The sequence below is a fragment of the Gorilla gorilla genome, chromosome 15 (assembly GCF_029281585.2).
Source record: "Gorilla gorilla gorilla isolate KB3781 chromosome 15, NHGRI_mGorGor1-v2.1_pri, whole genome shotgun sequence".
NCBI lineage: Eukaryota > Metazoa > Chordata > Mammalia > Primates > Hominidae > Gorilla > Gorilla gorilla.
In genome coordinates this window covers 118,915,152-118,937,496 of record NC_073239.2, presented here as the reverse complement: position 1 = coordinate 118,937,496, position 22,345 = coordinate 118,915,152, and the positions used below count along the sequence as shown (strand labels likewise).

General features: G+C 50.4%; 1 protein-coding gene and 1 pseudogene across 1 annotated transcript in view; one reads left to right on the top strand and one right to left on the bottom strand.

Moving 5' to 3' along the window:
- The window catches only part of DYNC1H1 (dynein cytoplasmic 1 heavy chain 1), an 86,207-nt gene extending 79,649 nt beyond the window's left edge, over positions 1-6,558 (bottom strand). Inside the window, exon 1 of the mRNA XM_019009655.4 lies at positions 6,101-6,558. Coding sequence (XP_018865200.4) covers positions 6,101-6,359 — 259 coding nt within the window. The 5' untranslated portion in view covers positions 6,360-6,558. The remainder of the gene's footprint in view (positions 1-6,100) is intronic.
- Positions 1,433-1,681, top strand: LOC109023237 (cytochrome c oxidase subunit NDUFA4-like; annotated as a pseudogene).
- Positions 6,559-22,345: the final 15,787 nt, after the last annotated feature.

Sequence of the window (22,345 nt, the reverse complement as noted above, 5' to 3'; positions counted from 1 at the left end):
GACAGGGCATGCCCTCTCAAAGTCTGGTGAACGGGCAGTTGGAAAAGGGACAAAGCACACTGGTAAAGTGCCAGGTGAGGCTGCCCAACTCCTGCACCCTTGCTCATTCCCTCATGTACTCTTCCTTCCAAACTTTCTCCCAACCATAGAGCAAGTCTCTTCCTGGTCTCAAAGCCATTCATCTCCTTTGGCCCGCATATACTACCAAATTACATGTTAAATGTTCCTGGGGTTCTCTTTATCTTTTGTCTTCTTTCCCTTTTAAAATCCCAAACATGGGCTGGGTGCAGTGGCTCACGCCCGCAGTCCCAGCACTTTGGGAGGCTGAGGCAGGTGGATCACGTGAGGTCAGGAGTTTGAGACCAGCCTGGCCAACATAGCGAAACCCCATCTCTACTAAAAATACAAAAATTAGCCAGACATGGTGGCACATGCCTGTAATCCCAGCTACTTAGTAGGCTGAGACAGGAGAATCACTTGAACCCAGGAGGCGGGGGTTGCAGTGAGCAGAGATCGTGCCACTGCACTCCAGCCTGGGTGACAGAGCAAGATGCCATCTCAAAAAAAAAAAAAAACAAAAAACAAACCAAACATACTAATACCACATTATTCTGGTGGTCAATCACTATTATACACGGCCTCTCTTTTTTTCCCGCTTTAGTTTTCCCCTTTCTTGTCTCTGGCGCTTTCTCTTGTCACCTGCATGTCCACCCTTTCATCCTCCTGAGGGGCCATGACTTCTTTCCCACAACCACTCCCTGCTCTGGTACAAGGCTCAGAACATGGTGAGAAAGTCGGAGCATTCTCCTCCACCTGAAGATTTCCATTGTAACATCATTAGGAGTATGAAGAGAGCGTGAAACCCCATATAATACTTACATTTAACGTAAACTGGAGCTCATTTTGGTATTTCCCGAAAAGAAAAGAGAAAGAATTTTTAAAAATCTACTAAGTTATTAACACTAAAGGAACTTAAGACTTGGTACTTTTCAAGTTACTACTAACTCAAAATAAATAACAGATACCAAGGCACTGCAGAGACGAGTTTTAGGTTTCAGAACCCTCCTTAGAACATCCTTTTCCCAACTGGGTCTTAAAATCCTAGGGTTTTGGTTTCCTCATTCATGAAAGATGAGGGCTGGGCTAAATCTCTCTTGCTGCTCCCAATCTGACATGCTCCGATGCTGACACGCAATTTTCATCCATGTTTAGTTTTTAAAAAGAAGTGATAACTGTTTTCCCTTTGCTGTACATAAATTTCGTTTACTATGCTACACTGCACATTCAGATTTATCTTGCTGCAGACGGTGTGTCCCACAGTGTGACAGCATGGGGCAGTTAACAGCCTCGCTGAAGTGCGGATACCACTGAGTGCAGAGCCTGGTAGCTAGGTTTGTTTTCTCCTTTTGAACTGGAGGCCCCTGGTACAAACATGCGCTGCCAGATCTTCGGTCAGGCCAAGAAGCATCTGAGTCTGATCTCCCTCTTTGTGTCTGCTGGAGCTGGAGGTACTGGAGCAACACTGTATGGCCTGCATCTGGCACAGTTCAATCCAGATTTTACTAGGGACAGAAAGAATAACTGGGTGCCCTAGAAGAAACTAGGTCACAGGGATCAATACAAATTCTACTCAGTGAATGTGGATTACAGTAAACTGAAGAAAGAAGGTCCAGATTTCTAAATAAAATGTTTCACTATAAAGCTGCTTTAGAAAGAAGGTCTTGGCCAGGCACGGTGGCTCACGCCTGTAATCGCAGCACTTTGGGAGGCCAAGGCGGGTGGATCACGAGGTCAGGAGATCGAGACCATCCTGGCTAACACGGTGAAACCCCGTCTCTACTAAAAAAAAAAAAAAAAAAAATTAACCAGGTGTGGTGGCAGGCGCCTGTAGTCCCAGCTACTCGGGAGGCTCAGGCAGGAGAATGGCGTGAACCCGGGAGGCGGAGCTTTCAGTGAGCTGAGATCGTGCCACTGCACTCCAGCCTGGGTGACAGGGCGAGACTCCACCTCAAAAAAAAAGAAAAAAAGAAAGAAAGAAGGTCTTGCAGAAGCCAATAGTACAATTTTCCACTAAGCAGAAAACATTTCTCCTCTAAATGCACGAAATCATGCTGATCTGTTGTGTTGGAGATTAATTACATTGATTAAACTACATTTCTTCATCCTTTAGAATTAAATCCTCAGGCTGGATGTCATGGCGCACGCCTGTAATCCTGGCACTTTGGGAGGCTGAGGTAGCAGGATCACTTGTGTCCAAGAGTTCAACACCAGCCTGGGCAACATGGGGAGACCCTGCCTCTACAAAAAATACAAAAATGAGCCAGGCGTAGTGGTGTGTGCCTGTAATCCCAGCTACTCGGGAGGCTGAGATGGGTGGATCGCTTGAGACCGGAGGCTGAGGATGCGGTGAGCAGAGATTGTGCCACTGCACTCCAACCTGGACAACAGTGAGACCCTGTCTCAAAAAAAAGATTCCAAGTCTCAAACACTGGAGTGTTAAACAAACAAACACGTGGGGTGTGGTAGCTCACACCTGTAATCCCAGCACTTTGGCAGGCGGAGATGGAAGTATTGCTTGAGCCCAGAAGTCCCAGACCAGCCTGGGCAACATGGTGAGACCTCCTCTCTATAAAAAAAATGAGAAAATGAACTGGGAGCCCAGGAGGCCGAGGTGGCAATGAGCCATGATTGAGCCACTGCACTCCTGCCTGGGTGACAGAGTTGAGACCCTGTCTCAAACAAAACAAAACAAAACCCTTTCCCCACCAAAAACAAACAAAAAACCCAAACTACACGCTCTCATCCAGACCAACCAACCTAGCACCCAATCCCAGGCAGGTCATGAACAAGCTGCAGAGCAGACAAGTCATGGAAATGTCAGTTCCATCAGCTGCAAACTGAAGCACACCCCACCCAACGGAGATACACAACCAAAAAATGGTCCTTGAAGTAAAAAATGCTACAAAAACGTCATTAACATAAAATGGCTAGTTAAGTAATGAGCACCTATTTTGTCACCATACTGTAAGCATACTATGAGGAAGACAATTTCCTACAGGCCAGGAACTATACAAAGGTTTCTCTTTTTAAAATGAGGAGCTATAACTTAATCCCTTTTTCCCACAAACTCTCCAATTCCTCAGTATCAAGATGAGTTGTTAAATTCACAACATTCAGTCTATACTTTGAGTAATGCTGTACTTGATTTATTTTAGAGATAGGGTCTCACTCTGTACCCAGGCTGGAGCAAAGTGGTGTGATCCTAGTTCACCACAGCGTCAAACTCCTGGGCTCAAGCAATCTTCTCAAGTAGCTGGAACTACTGGCATACACCACCATGCCTGGCTTATTTTTTAATTTTCTGTAGAGATAGGGTCTTGCTATGTTGCCCAGGCTGGTCTTGAACTCCTGGCCTCAAGTGATCCTCCTGCCTTGGTCTCCCAAAGTGCTGGGATTACAGGTGTGAGCCACCGCACCCAGCTCAATGCTGCACTTTAACAACAAAAGTTGATAGCTAGCTGGGGTAGCTAAAACAAACAAACAAATAAAAAATATATATAGTTTCACATAAAAATGTTTCTATATTCAATTACAAGTGTTTGGATACTTCCACAAAAAAAGTGGAAGGAATAAAATAAATAAAAGTAATTTCTACTGTTCATTAAATTACATGACTTCATTGTTGGTGATCTTTATTCAGTTTAAATAATTCAGCTCTGTTGTCTACATTAATGCATGCCCACCTTTTCACTGTAATTAACTACTGGATGCACATATTTGATTAAATGTACAAATGCCAAAGCTAACTCATAAAAGCCACCAAGAAGAAAGCCCTCCTACCAAAAGTCCTGGGTCTCTACTTATATCTAAGGTGTCCTAGTGTAGCCAGGCTGCTAATAAGACAAACAGACCATCTATCATAAAACTGGATTAATTTTAAAATCTTTCCTTAGGTTTTTGTAAGTGAAAAATAAATTATAGACAGGTTGAATTGGTAGAAATACTTCAAGGATTGTTATAAATACAGAAATGAGGTAGGATTTCAATTTTAGATAGTCTCATTCCTTAGTCAACTTTCAAAAGTGCAAGTCATTATGGAGCCAAGATTTGGATACCTGCATATTTGTTTTGCTGAAAGAAAAAAAGGTACTCATAAGACAACAGAGAGAATTTGTACTAGACATTGTACTACATAAACATAGTCCCTCCACCCCAATAATTTTAGCAACGTCCAATTTTAAGATGCCTGGAAAAAGCGAATTACTGGTGATCACTCTAGAAGCAAAGTATAAAACTTAAATTTTTTTTCATAAAAAGAAATAGTGACATAAGGTAAAAAAAATAAAATCACTGATTCTAATACATAAACTATGCAATAAAAATATTAAGGATTAGCAATGGTCAAGCTACTCAAAATACAATTAACTTTAAAAATGCAGATTAAAATGTATTTTAATAAAATAACGAATATGCATTGAAAAATGACCACGAAGACATAGACCAAAAATGCTGACAGTGATTATATCTGGGTCAAACAATTCCCAGTGATTTTTACTTTAGCTGTATAGTACATTTTCTACAATGACTATATGTTTTTTGGAAAAAAAAAAAAAGAGTAGATAAGTTTTTTTTTTTTTTAACTTTTGTGGCTTCCACTTAGGAATACATAATCCCAAACATCACAGTAAACAACCCTCAAAAACATTAATACTCTAAATATGCTCAAATGGTTTATTTGCCTTGAACATTCCACGTGGATATAAGAAAAAAATATTCTTTTACACTCTGCTAATCTCTGGCAGGAAACCAAGGCTACAGGGAAGCATCTTCTGAGTAAGAATAGCCTTTGAAAGAAACAAACTATCAGAAACACAGTGTGTGTTAAGGGATGGAGCAGACAGTACAGGGTCTCTCACTGAGAGAACCATACAGTTTTTTGAAATTTTAAGAAGCTTGTTGGCAAATATTTTTAGACAATCTCCAATCCCTAGAGACTAACCTTGGACATCATTCTTAGGTTCTTAGATGGACATGCCACACCCAAAGTGCTTGTAATGGGCTACAAAGTGGTTGTAATGAATCCATGAGAAAGCCTGCCTGCAGGCAAGCCCCAGACTTAGATGAATGTAACCTTGCTGGTGGGCGATCATTATTTGAGGAGACAGCTGGAACACGCTAACTCTAGCCTCTTCCCCCTACTAGGTGCCTAACCTGAATCTTTTTTTTTTTTTAAATCTGTAAAATTAGACTCATATATTGCAGGGTTATCATTAGCATCATCGAAGCATTAAACAAATATGAGGTATGATCAGTGAAAACAAGCAGTAGATGGGGAGCTGAGACACTGAGTCTAGTCTCAGGACTAGGATTAGCTGGTGACCTTGGGTGAAATCACTTAACCTGAGCCTCAGTTTCCTCAGGTATAAAATCAGGATACACCCGTTCAGCAAGGATGCTGTGAGAGCATCCACCTACAACAGTGATGCTCGCAGGCCCGGGGCTGGCACCGTCGCTCTGTGGGCCTCGGCCTCTGGGTCCCCACAAGGCAGGGCTGGGACACCCGCCCGACCTCCTCCCGAACCAGAACCCCGGCTGCCCCGGCTCCGCGGGTCTGCCCCCGACACATCCCTCCCGAAGGCCACTTGGCTTGGACACAAATCGAAACCGAAAAGCTCATGTGACACTGGAGGCAGGGATGCGGCCTCGCCCGCGCTCAGCCCAGGGAGACGCTGTCTCCACCCAACTCGGCCATCTTGAGAGGCCCGAGCAGACAAAGCGACCCCATTGTTTTGGGTGACGGCAGACGGGGACCCCTTTCCCCTCCCCGCGACCAGGAGCGGGGCGCCCTGGGGGCTCCGGGTCGGGCAGTGGGTGTGGCGAGGGCGAGCCCCGGGCGCCGCGCCGGCCTCTGCGGGGCGCCTGCGGCCCTGGGGACCCGGCCGGCGGGACGTCTGCGGCCGCCGGGCTCTGCCCATCCCGGGGTCATCTGCAGCTGCCGGGCTCCTCCCATCCCGGGGACATCTGCGGCCCCGGAGGACCTGGCAGGCCCTGCATTCCGCGAGGCCTGGCTCTGGCGACCCTGCCCTCCGCGGCCCCGCACCTTTGAGCGTGGAGCGCTCCACCAGCACCGTGTGGACCTGCGGGTCCGAAAGGAACTTGCGCATCTGCTCCAGAGCGCTCTTCTCCTCCAGCGCCGCCTCCAGCGCGGCCGGCGCCTCGCCGCCATCCTCCAGCAGCAGCGGCACCAGCTTGCGCAGGTGCTTCTGCAGCACCGACACGTCCGCCACATTCTGCACGGCCGACACTTCCAGGCCGGCCGAGCCGTCCTCGCCGCCGCCGCCGCCCCCGGGCTCCGACATGGTGCCGCGCTCGGGACCTTCCAGGAGCGATGAGAAGGCGGCCGCGACTCAGCGAGACAGCCAGCAAGAGACAGAAACGGCCGCCGGAAGCCGGACAGTCCGCTAGCCCACCGCAGACTGAGGAGAGCGGGAGCCGGCCCCGCCCTAAAGGCAGCCACTGCCAGCTGGCCCCGCCCCGCCCCGCCGGCCGCAGCCGCCGCAGCCACCCGCGCTCGCTCGCGGCCTTAGCGTCACGGCGTCGCGCGTGCGCGGGGGGCGGGCCCGGCGATGTCGCCGCGCGCCCTTCTGGGACTTGTAGTCTCGGCGCTGGTCGGAGCCCGCAGCCTCCGCACTGCGAGTCCTAGGACATGGGGACTTGGCTCAACGTCCTGGCTCGGTGCTCGGGCTCGGCGAGGTTGGTCAGGGGCCGCGTCTGTCTTCTTCACTGCTGTGGACGCAGCGAATAGCACACAGCCAGAGAAACTTTATAGTGAATGAGTGATGTTATTGGCGAGAGCTAACGTTTAGTAAGCGCTTAGCCTGTGCCCGGCGTTGTTCTAAGCCCTTAACCTCTCATTGAATGTTCTCTCACTGAATGAATGAATGACTACATATCAGGTACCAAAATATAGGCACGACAGATGTGTTATTAGATATAGACGGGGAGATTGAGGATACTTTTCAGAGGGGGAGGAGATGAGGGGCGTGCTCAGAGAGTCCCATTGCCAGGCTGGAAACGGACAGCTGGGGAGGGGGCCTTCGGGGCAGTGTAAGGTTAAGCCAGGAATGACACCTTCACTGTACGTAAAGCCAAGCTGTGATGGGATCTGGTTCCTAATGACAAAAATCATTGTCCCCGAGGACGCTGTGAGGACCAAGAGGGAGACCAACTGAGAACAGCTACCTCAAGCAATGACTCTCCTCCAGCCCCCTAGAGCTGGCACTGTCATTCTGTGGGCCTCAGTATCTGGGTCCGTACAAGGCAGGGGCTGGGTTGCCTGCCCACCAAGTTTCCCCCTAGTTCGGACCCACCACGACCTCCTCCTCTACACCATGACTACATAAGAGCCAGAATCCAGGCTGCCCAGCTGGGTGCGGTGGCTCACGCCTGTAATCCTAGCATTTTGAGAGGCTGAGATGGGAGGATTGCTTGAGGCCAGAAGTTCCAAGACCAGCCTGGTCAACCTAGCGAGACCCTATCTCTATGTGTATTTAAAAATTAAAAATTTTGTAAAATAATAAAAATAATAGAATCCAGGCTGTCCATCTTTGTAGTTTAGAGATGGTAGGTTCTTCTAAGGGGTAGTAATTGGCCTTTGAAAGTTCACATTCATAACTTCTTTCTTAAGTTGGGTGGAGAGAGGGAAGCCAATGGCGTTTTTTTTTGTTTGTTTTTTTTAAACATCAAAGTGCACTGTCAGAGTGCCGAGTCCTGATTGGTGGAATGATGATGGTATGATTTGATTCTCCCAAATCATCTTTGAAAAACTGTGAAACATACAATAAGCTTATTCCTTGCCTAATTACCGGTTGCTGTGTCCCAGGGGGTTGCTGGAACACGGAGACTAATCAGATGATTCTTGTCTTTAAGGAGCATGTGGAAGAGGGGACAGATGAATACCCCATCTTCCTGCTCTCCATCAGTCTGCCCTGGTGTGATGTGCCTAAGCAGTTCTGAATAATCTTCCTGGAAAAAATAAATAGGCAACTGCGATGAGTTTGTGCAATGATCCTAATGGTAATGAATAATAATAACACACCACTGACAGCGAACGCTGAGTGCTCACTGTGTGCTAGGCACTATGCAGAGGGTTTCCCCTCACATGTACTTTAGGGGTAGAAAGAGGGACAAAGAGGAAACTCTATTAGGTGCAGATCAGTGAACTCTGAATAGGCCATCCACCATCTGAGACTCAGAAACCTGCAGGGACCTGGCCGATGGGCAGGCTGCATGCTGGCTGCACCATGAGTCAGCACCAGACTGGGAGACGCAGCCACTCAGGGATCCAAGGGACTCAAACATCTGCAACATGGCCCCAGGCCAAGAGAACAAACTGCAGGCTCCGGATTTGCGGCCCTGTAGGATAGGCTCAAAATGAAACATGTTTGTTATTTCTAAGTGGATGGGAACTGAAGGAACCTGAACAATCAGTGTACAAGGATTCATAAATGGACCAAACATGCTTGCTTTTTGTTCTTGAAAGATGTTTGTTGTATTTAATATATAATGAGAAGAGCAGTCAACGCTGACTGGGTGCTGAGCACTTTAAGTGCATTACCTGGGTGGCTGGCTGGGCTGTGCTAGGGCTGAAGGGTGTGGGGAGCTTCTTTCAAGGTGCCCCTTCTGCCTCCTGGCACAGGACTGGCTCCAGCACACCCCAAGCTGACCCTGGTGGGGGTAGGGCCCCTCACCCAAACCTGGCCTCTCCTGTCTCTTGTTCTGCTGCCTCAGCTTTCTCCTGTCTGTGGTAGAGTCTGCTTGGACAGACTCTGGGCAGGGCAGGGGGCAGGGCAAGCTGGAGAGATAATTTGTTCTAGGTTGATGTGGGATGATAGTGGCTGGTAGGGCACTTGTATCCTATTGGAATTCCATGATGAGATCCCATTCATTCCCACCCTTCTCTTAACAATGTCTCCTCAAGCCCAAGTCTCAAGTCGGGTGCCCAGTTTCATACCATCCTTCCTCTCCCTCTCACAACCCTCGGGCAGGACCAACCCCCTCAGAGGAACCCCTGCTGCCCCAGCCCTTTCAGGCTCTGTGCCCAGGATCTCCCCTGCACTCCCTGGAAATTCCACATTGGGCCAGGTGTGGTGGTGCACACCCTTGTTCCCAGCTACTCAAAAGGTTGAGGTGGAGGTCGAGGCTGCAGTGAGCTGTGATCTCACTACTGCACTCCAGCCTGTGCAAGACAGTGAGACCCCGTCTCTAAATAATAATAATAATAATAATAATAATAATAATAAATTTAAAGAAAAAGAATTTCCATCTTGGGCTCATTTGTTCATTCATTCATCCCCACTTGTGAGAGCAGGGAGGTCTAAGCTTCTCGGGATTCTCAGCACCAGCGGGGCCTGGACCAAAGCGTGCACTTGGTTGGTGGGTGTGAAGCTAATGCCTTACCCCGAGGAAGGGGCGCTGGCGGTGGCCGTGGGGACACGGGGTGCACTGTGGATCAGGACCTTCCTGGCCACATCTCTGGGGCTGTCAGGGTGCTGCTGGAGGGCAAGGCTGGGACTTCACAGGTTCGCAGGGCTGCAGGACGCTTTCTGAGGAAGCTCATTCCAGGATCCACCCCCTTTCTGTCCTGATTTCTTGTCAAATGAGCCTCAGGGTGAGGCTTGAGCCAGATCTGGTTCCTGGAGGCTTTGACCCCAGCAGGTTGGAGTTTGAAGCGCGTGGTGAGAACGGAACGGTCTCTTGGCGCCGTCTAGTGGCAGCAAAGGATGTGTCGCATGGAATTTTCTTCTGCTTGCAGGGGGCCCACCTCCCCAGCCTGCTGCCCATCCATCCTGGTGACAGCAGGCTCACCTTCCCAAGGTCACCTGGCTTGCTTGTCCAGGGTCACAGAACAAGTAATGACAATGAAAATGCCAGCATGCACCCCACTGCCCATGGGGAAGATGTTAGTGAATCTTGTCTCTACCTGGGCAGACAATTCCCACCTGGCTCTCCTGACCCCTGGATTAAACCAGGCTGCCTGCAGACCCTCAAAACCTCTGACACCGCCCTGGCCCTTCCCTCTGGTAGTGTGTGGCCCCTTCTCTTACCAAAGGCTGTCGGTGTCCCCAGCCAGGACCACTACTCCCTGGGTGTGCTGCCTCCATCTCCTCTCAGGGTTATCACCTCTGAAATTCTCCCCTCGCTCCCAGATGTTTTCTCTCTCTCTCCTAGATTTTTTCCACCGATGTCTGAGCTATTCTATCCCTTCTTTAAAAGGAAAAGAAGGAAGCCCTACCGTAGCCCACTGCCAGCACCTCTCCACTGCTTTGCTGCCCTTTCCAGCAAAACTCCTTGAGAATAAGCATATGTGGGCATTGCCTTTCCCACCCCATCTCCACATTCATGGGCAGGCACTCCTGGCAAGGTCACCAGTGACTTCCGCATGGCCAAATCCAGTGACTAGTTCTCAGTCCTCATCTTGCTTGACCCGTGGACACACTGATGCAGCTGGCACTCCCTCCTTCTCTGAACACCACCTTCACCTGGCTTTTGGTGGCCGCACTCTCCAGATCCTCCTCGTCACCAAGGTGCCTTCTCAGTCTCCTCTGCTGGATCCCGCTCTTCGGGACCTCTGAAGGTCGGAGGTGCCCAAGGCTTGGCCCTCAGGCTGGTTTGTGTTCTATCAACACGCCCTCTCCAGCGCCCTCTAGCCTTGGATTTTCTTTTTTCTTTCTTTCTTTTCTTTTTTTTTTTTTTTTTGAGATGGAGTTTCGCTCTTGTTGCCCAGGCTGGAGTGCAATGGCTCGATCTCCGCTCATCGCAACCTCTGCCTCCCGGGTTCAAGCGATTCTCCTGCCTCAGCCTCCCAAGTAGCTGGAATTATAGGCAAGTGCCACCACATGTGGCTAATTTTGTATTTTTAGCAGAAATGGGGTTTCTCCATGTTGGTCAGGCTGGTCTCGAGCTCCCAACCTCAGGTGATCCGCCCGCCTCAGCCTCCCAAAGTGCTGGGATAACAGGCGTGAGCCACCGTACCCGGCCCTTTTCTTTTTTTTTTTTTTGAGACAGGATCTCACTCTGTCAACCTAGCTGGAGTGCAGTGGCACAATCGTGGCTCACTGCAGCCTCGACCTCCCTCCCAGCCTCAAATGATCCTCCCACCTCAGCCTCCTGAGTAGCTGGGACTACAGGCACATGCCACCACACCTAGGTAATTTTTGTTTGCTTGTTATTTTTTGTAGAGACGAGGTTTTGCCAAGTTTCTCAGTCTGGTCTCAAATTCCTGGGCTCAAGGAGCCTCCTGCCTCAGCCTCCCAGAGTTCTGGGATTACAGGCACGAGCCACTATCCCCACCTAAGGCTTCCTCGGATTTTCAATACAGCCATGCCTTGACTCCCAACCTTAGAAGGCGGTGCTCTGCTGTTGTTGGGTGGAATATTCTAAGAAATGTCAATTAGGCCATGTTGGTTGACAGTGTTCAAGTGTTCTTATCTTTATTGGCTGGGCATGGTGGCTCATGCCAGTAGCCCCAGCACTTTGGGAGGCTGAGGCAGGAGGATTGCTTCAGACTAGGAGTTTGAGGTTGCAGTGAGTCATGATTGCACCACTGCACTCCAGTCGGGGTGACAGAGACCCTGTCTCTATTTTTTAAAAAAATACTAAAATAAATATTCATTTAGTACATTCTAACTTAAAACATTAGAAACGCTGAGAATTTTTTTTTTTTTTTTTTTTTGAGACAGGGCCTCACTCTGTCACCCAGGCTGGAGTGCAGTGGCACAATCTCGGCTCACTGCAACCTCCGCCTCCCGGGTTCAAGCGATTCTCCTGCCTCAGCCCCCTGAGTAGCTGGGATTACAGATGCATGCCACCATGCCTGGCTAATTTTTTTTTTTTTTTTTTGTATTTTTAGTAGAGACGGGGTTTTGCCGTGTTGGCCAAGCTGGTCTCGAACTCCTGACCTCAAGTGATCTGCCTGCCTCGGCCTCCTAAAGTGCTGGGATTACAGGCAAGAGCCACCACGCCCGGCCTGGGCCGAGCATCTTCTCCGGGCCCTGGTGAGTTGCCACGCTGCTTTCTAGTTGGATTAGCTTCCAACATTTTATCCTTTGCACTTCCAGAGTTTCAAAATATCTCCCAGAGTTCCTTTCATGTGAGATTTTTTTGCTGGTATCACACCCCCTAGGACATCATCATCCTTCTCATCTCAACTGTTTCCTTATTTCTGTGGACAGGCTGCCCTCACTCAACCCCTTTGGCTGCACTGCTGGAGCCCCTCATTGGTGGCAGCAACCACGTTCACTCCTGCAACTGTTTCCTCTATGACCTCACTTATATTTGATTGGAATGTCCCCTCCAGGGCTATCACATTTTATTTCTTTATCACACATTCACCTCTGTGGGTCAGTGATGTAATTGACCATGGATCATGACGTGCTTCTGTCATTTATGATGCAGTGATTTGTGGACTGAAGAGCTGGCAGCAAAGCTTGTACTTTATTCAATTACTCACAGGTAATTTACCATGGTAACTGGTACTTGAACCGTGTGGCTGGGAAACTGGTGTTATTGAACTCAACCGTGGTAAGGAAATCTTGTCCACATAGATTGGACCCATGCAAAGCTGGAACTGCCTATACTGACTGATTTTCTCCCTCCATTTCACATTCTGCCTCCCCATTCGTGCAGGAGCCTAGCTTGGTCTGTGGTTCTAGGACTGAAAGCAGAAGGTGCCTATTGGTCTTTCAGGCTTTTTTTTTTTTTTTTTTTTTTTCCCAAAAGCCCTAGCCCTTGAGAATAAAAAGGCATATGGGGGAGAAAGGGGAAAGTTAGAATCTCCCATGTAGGCAAAGCATGCTGGGGAAGCAGGAAGTGACAGAGCCACAAGAAGACTCTCCAGGCTGGGGTGAGGAGAGGCAGGTGAGGGGGTCCTGCTGCCCACCGGCCCCTAGAGAGCAATGCTGGGGAAGTGGGAGCTGGCGCCCAGGTGACAAGACCCCAGGCAGGCTGGCCAAAGAGGCCGTCCTACCCATTGAGGCCAGGAGAGGTGTGGGACCAGAGGGCCAGGGTAACCGGTGTGAGGCAAAGTAGCAAGCGTAAGAAGCCATGTGTGCTCAGTTCTGCTTGTCAACATAATTTCACAAAGCCCTGCCTCTGTGACCACGTGTAGCTCTCCGGAAAGATGCTCTGAAGACAAAACAGGACAGAGCACACAGCCCACGTGTCTTGCTGGAGTCAATATGTTCCTTAAAAGATAAATGGCCCTAGCCTTGCCTTTTCCTGTACATAAGATAACATATGACGGGGTTAGTGCTGATTATAACCTGATGTGGTTATAAATCTACAATCTATAACCAGATGTACTCTCTCTCTCTTTTTTTTTTTTTTTTTTGAGATGGAGTCTCACTCTGTCACTCAGGCTGGAGTGCAGTGGCACAATCTCAGCTCACTGCAACTTTCACCTCCGGGTTCAAGCGATCCTCCTGCCTCAGCCTCCCGAGTAGCTAGGACTATAGGCATGAGCCACCACACCCGGCTAATTTTTGTATTTTTTTTTAGACGGAGTTTCGCTCTTTTGCCCAGGCTAGAGTGCAGTGGCGCGATCTCAGCTCACTGCTGCCTCCACCTTCTGGGTTTCAAGTGATTCTCCTGCCTCAGCCTCCCAAGTAGCTGGGATTACAGGCACCCGCCACCACTCCCGGCTAACTTTTATATTTTTAGTGGAGACGGGGTTTCACCATGTTGGCCAGGCTGGTCTCAACCTCCTGACCTTATGATCTGCCTACCTCGGCCTCCCAAAGTGCTGGGATTATAGGTGTGAGCCACAGCGCCCAGCCTAATTTTTGTATGTTTAGTAGAGACAGGGTTTCACCATGTTGGCCAGGCTGGTCTCAAACTCCTGACCTTGTGATCTGCCCACCTCAACCTCTCAAAGTGCTGGGATTACAGGCGTGAGCCACCGTGCCTGGCCTACAACCAGATGTGCTCTTGTACCCAGACTTTGATGTGATTTTGCATGCACTAAACCTCCACTAGCTGGATATAAGCTATGATCTGAAATGCTGTTCCGGAGCACTCTGACAGTACCTCTCTCAAAGACTTCTGGCCTGTATTCTTCAGCCTCCAGGCTTCAGTAAGGCTTCTGAATAAAATTAAATTTGCTTAAACGCTTGGGCAGGGACCAGGCACGGTGGCTCATGCCTGTAATCCTAGCACTTAGGGAGGCTGAGGAGGGAAGGTCCCTTGAGACCAGGAGCTGGAGACCAGCCGGGGCAACAAAGTGAAACCCCATCTCTACAAAAAATAAGCTGGGCATGGTGGCATGGGCCTGTGGTCCCAGCCACTTGGGAGGCTGAGCTGGGAGGATCGCTTGGGCACCGGGAGGTCGAGGCTGCAGTGAACCCTGATCACACCACACCAGCCCAGGCGACAGAGTGAGACGCTGTCTCAAAAAAAGAAAGACAAAAAAAGTCTTGATGCTTTTCTTGCGTCGATACTGGTGTGACAGATGACAGATGACCTGGGCCAGCACGTTCTCCCCGGACAGAGCATGTCCCTGCTGCGCTTTAGCTGACTCAGGAAGGGGCAGAACCCTGAAACTGAATCCTGGGATGTGCTGGCCGTGGAATCGCGGAGTCGTGGAATGGGAGCCTGGTCAGACACTAGGCTGTTGCATACACTGGAGAGGGAGGACTTGTGGGCACGCCCCACTGCTGGAAGGAGAGGCCTGCGTCTCCGGCTGCGTCCTCACCACGCGCCGAGGACTTCTAACGGCTTCCTCCAGCATCCCCAGATCCACCAGATGGATGAACTCTGCAATGCGAAGGGCAGGAACAGGTTTGGAAAGGGCAGTAGCTTGCTGAAGTCTCAGAGATAACAGGAGGCGGAGGAGGGGTTCAAACCCGGAGGCCGACCGTGTCTAGAGCCTTCGAGCCACCAAGGGGCATGGGCCGGGTCCTCTCCTTCCATTTTCCTCGTGCCAAAGGGCTGGGAATCCTAAAACATTCCCTCCCTCTCTCCCAAACGTCGACGAGCAGCTCTCTGGGCGGCAGCGTCCAGTGCAGAAAGCCGGTTGCCAAGGGCTCGCCCGGGACGCCCGCGCAGCAGCAGCGGGGACAGCGCATCCGGACGCCTGCAGGTCCCCACCAGCGCACAGCGCCCGCAGCTGCCCGCTGTCCTGGCACGTGGGGCTGGGCCCGGCTCCCAGCTTGCGCTGGCAGATATTAACGTAGCTGTTTCCTTTAATTCCATGAGACCTTTCCTCCCAGGACTGCTGGAGAGGCAGCAGCAGAATCTCCTCCATCCGCCTCGCCAGCTGGGCACACAGGAAGGCCTGGAACCACCTAGAGCAAGCTTGTCTAACTCGCGGCTCGCATGCGGCCCAACACAAATTGTAAACTTTCTTAAAGCTTTTATTTAATTTTATTTTTTGTGATTTTGTGTTTCCCCGCTCATTAGCTGTCTTTAGTGTATTTTATGTGCCCCAGGACGATTCTTATTCTTCCCACGTGGCCCAGGGAGGCCAAAAGACTGGACACCCTAGAATGACCTAGGTCACCCGCCTAGAACAACCTAGAACAACCGTCAGGTCCGGCCAAGTCTTGGTCTTGTTGCTTAGACTGGAGTGCAGTGGCGCAATCTTGGCTCACTACAACCTTCACCCCCTCGGCTTCAAGCAATTCTCCTGCCTCAGCCTCCTGAGTAGCTGGAATTACAGGCACCTGCCACCACGCCCAGCTAATTTTTGTATTTTTAGTAGAGACGGGGTTTCACTGTGTTGCCCAAGCTGGTCTGGAACTCCTGACCTCAGGTAATCTGCCCACTTCGGCCTCCCAAAGTGCTGGGATTACAGGCGTGAGCCACCACACCCAGCCTCACTTTGAAGAAAGAACTCCCCACTTTACTCCAAAGGACATGCACATTTCACAGGCAACCCAAAGTTCCCAGAGGCTTGCTCGTGTCTGCAAGACTGGGACTTTGCTGGGCCTCAGGACGTGGTCCCTTCTCACCATGGCAGTGGGGGGACATGTCGACATTTTTATTGACAAAACAAAACCCTATTTCACCCTTAAAGGTGATGGAACATAAAAGGATTTATCAGAAAATAGTGTTACTCTTTCCTTTATCACTGCAGAATCCACTAGTGCTGCCAGACAGCCTTATTGTAACTTATTTCTCTCTCTCTCTTGTATTTGAGACAAGGTCTCTTTCTGTCATCCAGGCTGGAGTGCAGTGGCACTATCATAGCTCACTGCAGCCTCGATCATAGCTCACTGCAGCCTTGACCTCCTACCTCAGTCCCTCATCACCACCCAGTAGCTGGGACCACAGGTATGTGCCACCATGGCCAGCTAATTTTTACGTATTTTTTGTAGAGACAGGATTTTGCCAAGTTGCCCCTGCTGGTCTTGAACTCCTGGACTCAAGCAATCCTCCTGCCTCAGCCTCCCCAAATGCTAGGATTACACACGTGAGCCACTGTGCCCAGCCTGTAACTACTTTTTGTGTATATTAAAACTCTTTAGCATTTATTTTCTAAGTAGAGTGAGTAGGGGGCTGTGGATCAGCCACAGACCTCTCTACACTTGACTTCCATTCCTCGAGCATGAGGGGAAGACATGGCGAGACCATGTTTAGAAGCACTGCTCAGGCTGGGTGCGGTGGCTCACGCCTGTAATCCCAGCACTTTGGGAGGCTGAGGCCGGTAGATGGCTTGAGTCCAGGAGTTCAAGACCAGCCCGGACAACTTGGCAAAATCCTGTCTCTACAAAAAGTATGTAAAAATTCGCTGGCCGTGGTAGCACATACCTGTGGTCCCAGCTACTGGGTGGTGATGGGGGACTGAGGTGGGAGGATCGCTTGAGCCTGGGAGGTGGGGGTTGCAGTGAGCTGAGATTGTGCCACTGCACTGCAGCCTGGGTGACAGGGTGAGACCCTATCTCAAAAAGAAATTAAAAAAAAAAAAAAAAAAGGAGCACTGCTCAGACAGCCCGTGAATACCAACTTGGAGGCCTGAGGCCTGTTGATGGATCTTGCAATGAAAATGGGCTGCTGGGGCCAAAGAGATTTGGGAATCACTGAGTTAGACAAAGCTGAAGGGGTGTCATCACTGCAGCTCCTTTCAAATCCTCTAGGAGGCCCTTCCCAAACTTACTTGGCTGTGAGACTATTTTTCTTATTTATTTATTTATTTACGAGGCAGGGTCTCACTCTTGCCACCCAGGCTGGAGTGCAGTGGTGTGATCACAGCTCACTGCAGCCTTGACTTCTCAGGCTCAGGTGATCCTCCCACCTTAGCCTCCCAAGTAACTGGGACTGCAGGTGCACACAACTGTGCCCAGCTATGAAACTATTTTTCAGTGGAGCATCTGTGGGGCTACAGATCTATAGGTGGCGTCAGCCTGGAGAACGCTATTGCAGAACATAGTATGTGTTTAATAAACACCGGTCATTATTGTAATCTTTTTAAAGAAGGCAAACAGCCCTTCCTCTTGCTAGTCCTCATCTGGACCAGAGGGCTTATTCCACAGGCACCTGGCAGCCTCCCTCTCGGGCTTGGTGAAGGACACCTCTCTCCTGTTATCGAGGTGGCTTTGGAGGAGTTTGGGAGGCTTTGCTGGCACTGACGTGGGTGGTGAGAAAGAGCTCTGGTTCTGGAGGGATCCTGGTGCTGCCACTCCCAGCTGCATGACCTTGGATGAGTCCGTTAACTACCCTGTGCTATGTTCCCATGAGCGTACCTGCCCCTGGGGCTGTGTGAAGAACAGATGGGACCATGTGGTACAGCTGCTAGCACAGTGAGCAATCAATCACGGCTGTTGTTGCTATCACCATTGTCATTAGCAGTAGCAGTGACGGTGGTGCTCTAGCCCCATCGGCACCGATCCTTGACCCCCATTCTGGGGGTGAGCCTTACTTGAGGAATGTAAAAGGCTTAAAAGGGACAGACTTAAAAAAAATAGTTTCCTTTACTGAAAAGCAAAAAGCAGAAGCCTTAAGTTGCATTTTATTTACTGAGGTTTTAAAAAAAATTGTGGTAAAAGATAAATAAAATTTACCATTTTAATCATTTGAAGTGTATAATTCAGTGGCATTAAGTAAAATAATTCAGTGGCATTAAGTAAATCTGTAAAGCTCTACAACCATCACCACCATCCATTTCCAGACATTTTTGTCATCCCAAAGAGAAATTCTGTACACATGAAACAGTAACTCCCCACCACTCCCAACCTGAGGAGCAGTGTGGGATGGGACACCATGCAAGGTGAAGACCCTCCCCAGCATCCTGCGTTTTGCAAGGACCTAGTGCCTGCTCAGCTGTCACCCGTCAGGCAGAACACCGAAACTCAGCCACAAGCTGCCGCTGCCATCCTCAGCATATAACGAAGGAAAAATTAAGCAAGTGTGTGCTTCTTTAGCCTCCTCTCTTAATACTGCATCTTCAGAATTAAAACTGTGGTGGGCCAAGGCGGGTGGATCACAAGGTCAGGAGATCGGGACCATCCTGGCTAACACAGTGAAACCCCGTCTCTACTAAAAATACAAAAAATTAGCCGGGCGTGGGGGCAGGCACCTGTAGTCCCAGCTACTCGGGAGGCTGAGGCAGGAGAATGGCGTGAACCCGGTAGGCGGAGGCTGCAGTGAGCTGAGATCACGCCACTGCACTCCAGCCTGGGTGACAGAGTGAGACTCCGTCTCGGAAACAAACAAACAAACAAAAAAAAACTGTGGTGGACAACTAAATGCGACATGGTGTCCTGCATGGGATCCCGGAACAGAAAAGAAACACGAAGAAAATCTGAATACACTGGGCGTGGTGGCTCATGCCAGCACCTCCTGGGCCAAGGCAGGAGGATTGCTTGAGCCCAGGAGGTCAAGGATGCAATAAGCCATATTCATGCCACTGTACTCAAGCCTGGGTGAGAGAACAGGACCCCATCCCTTAAAAAAAATTATAGGCGGGCGGATCACTTGAGGACAGGAGTTCAAGACCAGTCTAGCCAACATAGCGAAACCCCATCTCTACTAAAAACACAAAAATTAGCTGAGTGTGGTGGTGCATGCCTGTAATCCCAGCTACTTGGGAGGCCGAGGCATAAGAATCATTGAACCCAGGGAGCACTGCAGTGAGCTGAGGTCACACCACTGCACTCCAGCCTGGGCAACAGAGGGAGACTGTGTCTCAAAATAAATAAATAAATAAAATCATGACTATAGGCCGGGCGTGGTGGCTCACGCCTGTAATCCCAGCACTTTGGAAGGCCGAGGCGGGTGGATCACCTGAGGTCAGGAGTTCGAGACCAGCCTGGCCAACATGGCAAAACCCCGTCTCTAATAAAAATACAAAAATTAGCCAGGTGTGGTGGCACGCACCTGTAATCTCAGCTACTCGGGAGGCTGAGGCAGGAGAATCGCTTGAACCCAGGAGGCAGAGGTTGCAGTGAGCCGAGATCGTGCCACTGCACTCCAGCCTGGGTGACACAGTGAGACTCTGTCTCAAAAAAAAAAATTATGTAGTAATGTCTATTTAACAAAGAAAGTCAAAATTGTCACTGGTGAGCCTCTTGGGGCCCAGGTCATGGGTGCTGGGGTAAGGTCCATCATTCCTTCCCTTTCAGAGGGACTTCCCAGCAAAGCAAGGGGATACTATTTTCTTTATGAACCAGTATAATTTCCCCTCTAAACCTCCCCTCATTCAGGCAGCTAGGCCGGAGCTTGCCATTGCTCTTAGTGGGGACTATTACAACAGGACACAGAAGAGCAAGAGCCAACTCCTTGCTTTTGACCTTCCAGAGGCTTGTTGAGCACACAAGGCCCATGGTGGCTCAGAGATGTCTTTGTGGAAATGAGGAAAAGGCGCCTCTCCACCTCTTTGTATGCAGGCCCAAGCCTGGACAAGCAATGTGCCAATTTCACCCCCACTGGCTCACTAAACACTTGCATAACCTTGTGGGGCAGCCTCGGAGCTGAGAGCTGAACCGGGGATGGTGTGGAGGGAAGTGCACACATCAGAGCCAGAGTTTCTCTGGGAATATTCCACAGACCAGGGTGGGGTCACGGATGGGAGAAATCAGAGGACAGGCAGGAAGGTGAGGTGCTTGAACAGGGACCGCTGCCCTGGACTGGACAAAGATGATAGAGACACTGAGGGTGGTTTGGGGTTCTGGGAGCAAAGGGCATAGCTACTTCTTGCTCCTGAGAGGTGTCCAGCTCAGTGAGAACAGCAAGAAAGCTGCTGGGGGCTGCTTGGGAAGGAGGCCTGAGACCACCTGGCAGTTACAAGGCAGCAGGGTGTGGAGGCAGCTGAAGGGAAGCTAGATGTGGAGTGGGACACGGCTGTGCCCCATGTGGACCATCCTGGAGTGAGATGGCCTCTGCAGATGCCAGTGGAGATGGACAAGGTGACAGGGGACCAGATTCCCCACCCACACCACCCATGACTTGGCTGCCACAACCCCCAGAACTGAAGGATGGGATCCTGGATGGACTGAGATTGAGTTTCTGTCCCTCTGTGGAATGGAAACTTGAAGCAAAAGTGAAGGGAAGGTGCCTTCATGAAGAGGAAGAAAGGTTTCCAGGACAGCGAGCCTACGGATGGTGATCTGGAACTGGCACCCATCCAATTCTACCTTTGGAATACCTTCAAAACCCAACTCCTTTTCCCTCTCTGCACTGCTGCCACTGTGGTCCAAGCCACCCTCATCTCTGGGTTATCTCTGTAGCCCCCCACCCTCCAAGGGCTCTCTGCCCCTACTCTGGTCTCAAAGAGTTAATTCTCAACAGACCAGCAGAGTGCACCCGCTACAATGCAGAGACCATGTCAGTCCTTAGAATCCTGCCATGGCTTTATGCCACTGAGTCTTTTTTTTTTTTTTTTTTGAGACGAAGTCTTGCTCTTGTCCCCCAGTCTGGAGTGCAATGGCACGATCTCGGCTCACTGTAACCTCCGCCTCCTGGGTTCAAACGATTCTCCTGTCTCAGCCTCCTGAGTAGCTGGGATTACAGGTGCGTACCACCACGCGCAGATAATTTTTTTTTTTTTTTTTTTGAGATGGAGTCTCTGTCGCCCAGGCTGGAGTGCAGTGGCACGACGTCGGTTCACTGCAAGCTCCGCCTCCCGGGTTCACGCCATTCTCCTGCCTCAGCCTCCAGAGTAGCTGGGATCACAGGCGCCCGCCATGCCCGGCTAATTTTTTGTGTTTTTAGTAGAGGCGGGGTTTCACCATGTTAGCCAGGATGGTCTCGATCTCCTGACCTCGTGATCCGCCCGCCTCGGCCTCCCAAAGTGCTGGGATTACAGGCGTGAGCCACTGCGCCCGGCCGCCACTGAGTCCTTTTGGTGGCCACGTATTACCTCTGACCATCACCTGCTACTCAAACCCACACTCACGCCACTGCATGATCACTTCCACCCCAGGGCCCTTGCACACGATGAGCCCCTGGCCTGCAATGCCCTTCCTTCACTTCCTTCATAGTCACCTTCTCAGTAAAGCCCTCCCTGCCTCTTTTGTAAATTTCTTCCCATCATCTATACCCTTCCCACCTCTCTCCCCATCTTTAGCTTTTCCCTGTATCACTTATTCAACACAGCATAGATTTTGTTGAAGGCAGGGGTTTCTGCCTCTTGCTTAATGCTAGCTGCCCAGTGTCTAGAAAAGTGCCTGGCATCCAGTAGGTGTTCAATAGATATTTATAGAGTTAAATGCACTAAACAGGAGGGGGGAGTTGTTTTTTTTTTGGGCCTTTGCCCATTTCACTCCCTCCTTCCCGTTCCACCTTCTAGGTTTCTCATTCCCTCTGCTGCTTCTCTTTTGCTGGCTCTGGCCTGCAGCCCTCTTGCCCCTGGTGTAAAGGGCTCAAAACGCCAGACAGCTCTGCCGCCATGGGGAGGAGACCCTGACTGAGAAGCCAGGGCCCCGGCCTCCAGGGTCACCAGTACCTTGGGCAGGCCGAGGTGTCGCTGGGGCTTGGGTGACTTCACCAGGCATGGAGGGGGTGGGTACTCCCAGCTGGCTCGCCAACCTTCGCTTCTTGCCTCGCAAAGGCAACCTGGCGGAGGGTCTGTGGGTCAAGCAGGGTCCAGCTCTAGTTTCTCCCCTTCCAGGCTGTGCGCCCTCAGCCAGGCCTCTCCTCGCCTACAGGGCTCGCGGACACCTCTGACCCTCACTGAGGTCGTAAAGATTACAAGTCAGTGGTCCACAACGACTGGCGTCGGGCCCGCCGCATACCCACTATGTACGACTGGCCGCTAAGTCAGCCGAGGCCCTGGCGCTCCGCTCCACAACCCAGCCCACGGTCAGCTTTCCTGGGCTGCTCCGTCCCGCGAGGCCATCGCCCCATTCATATT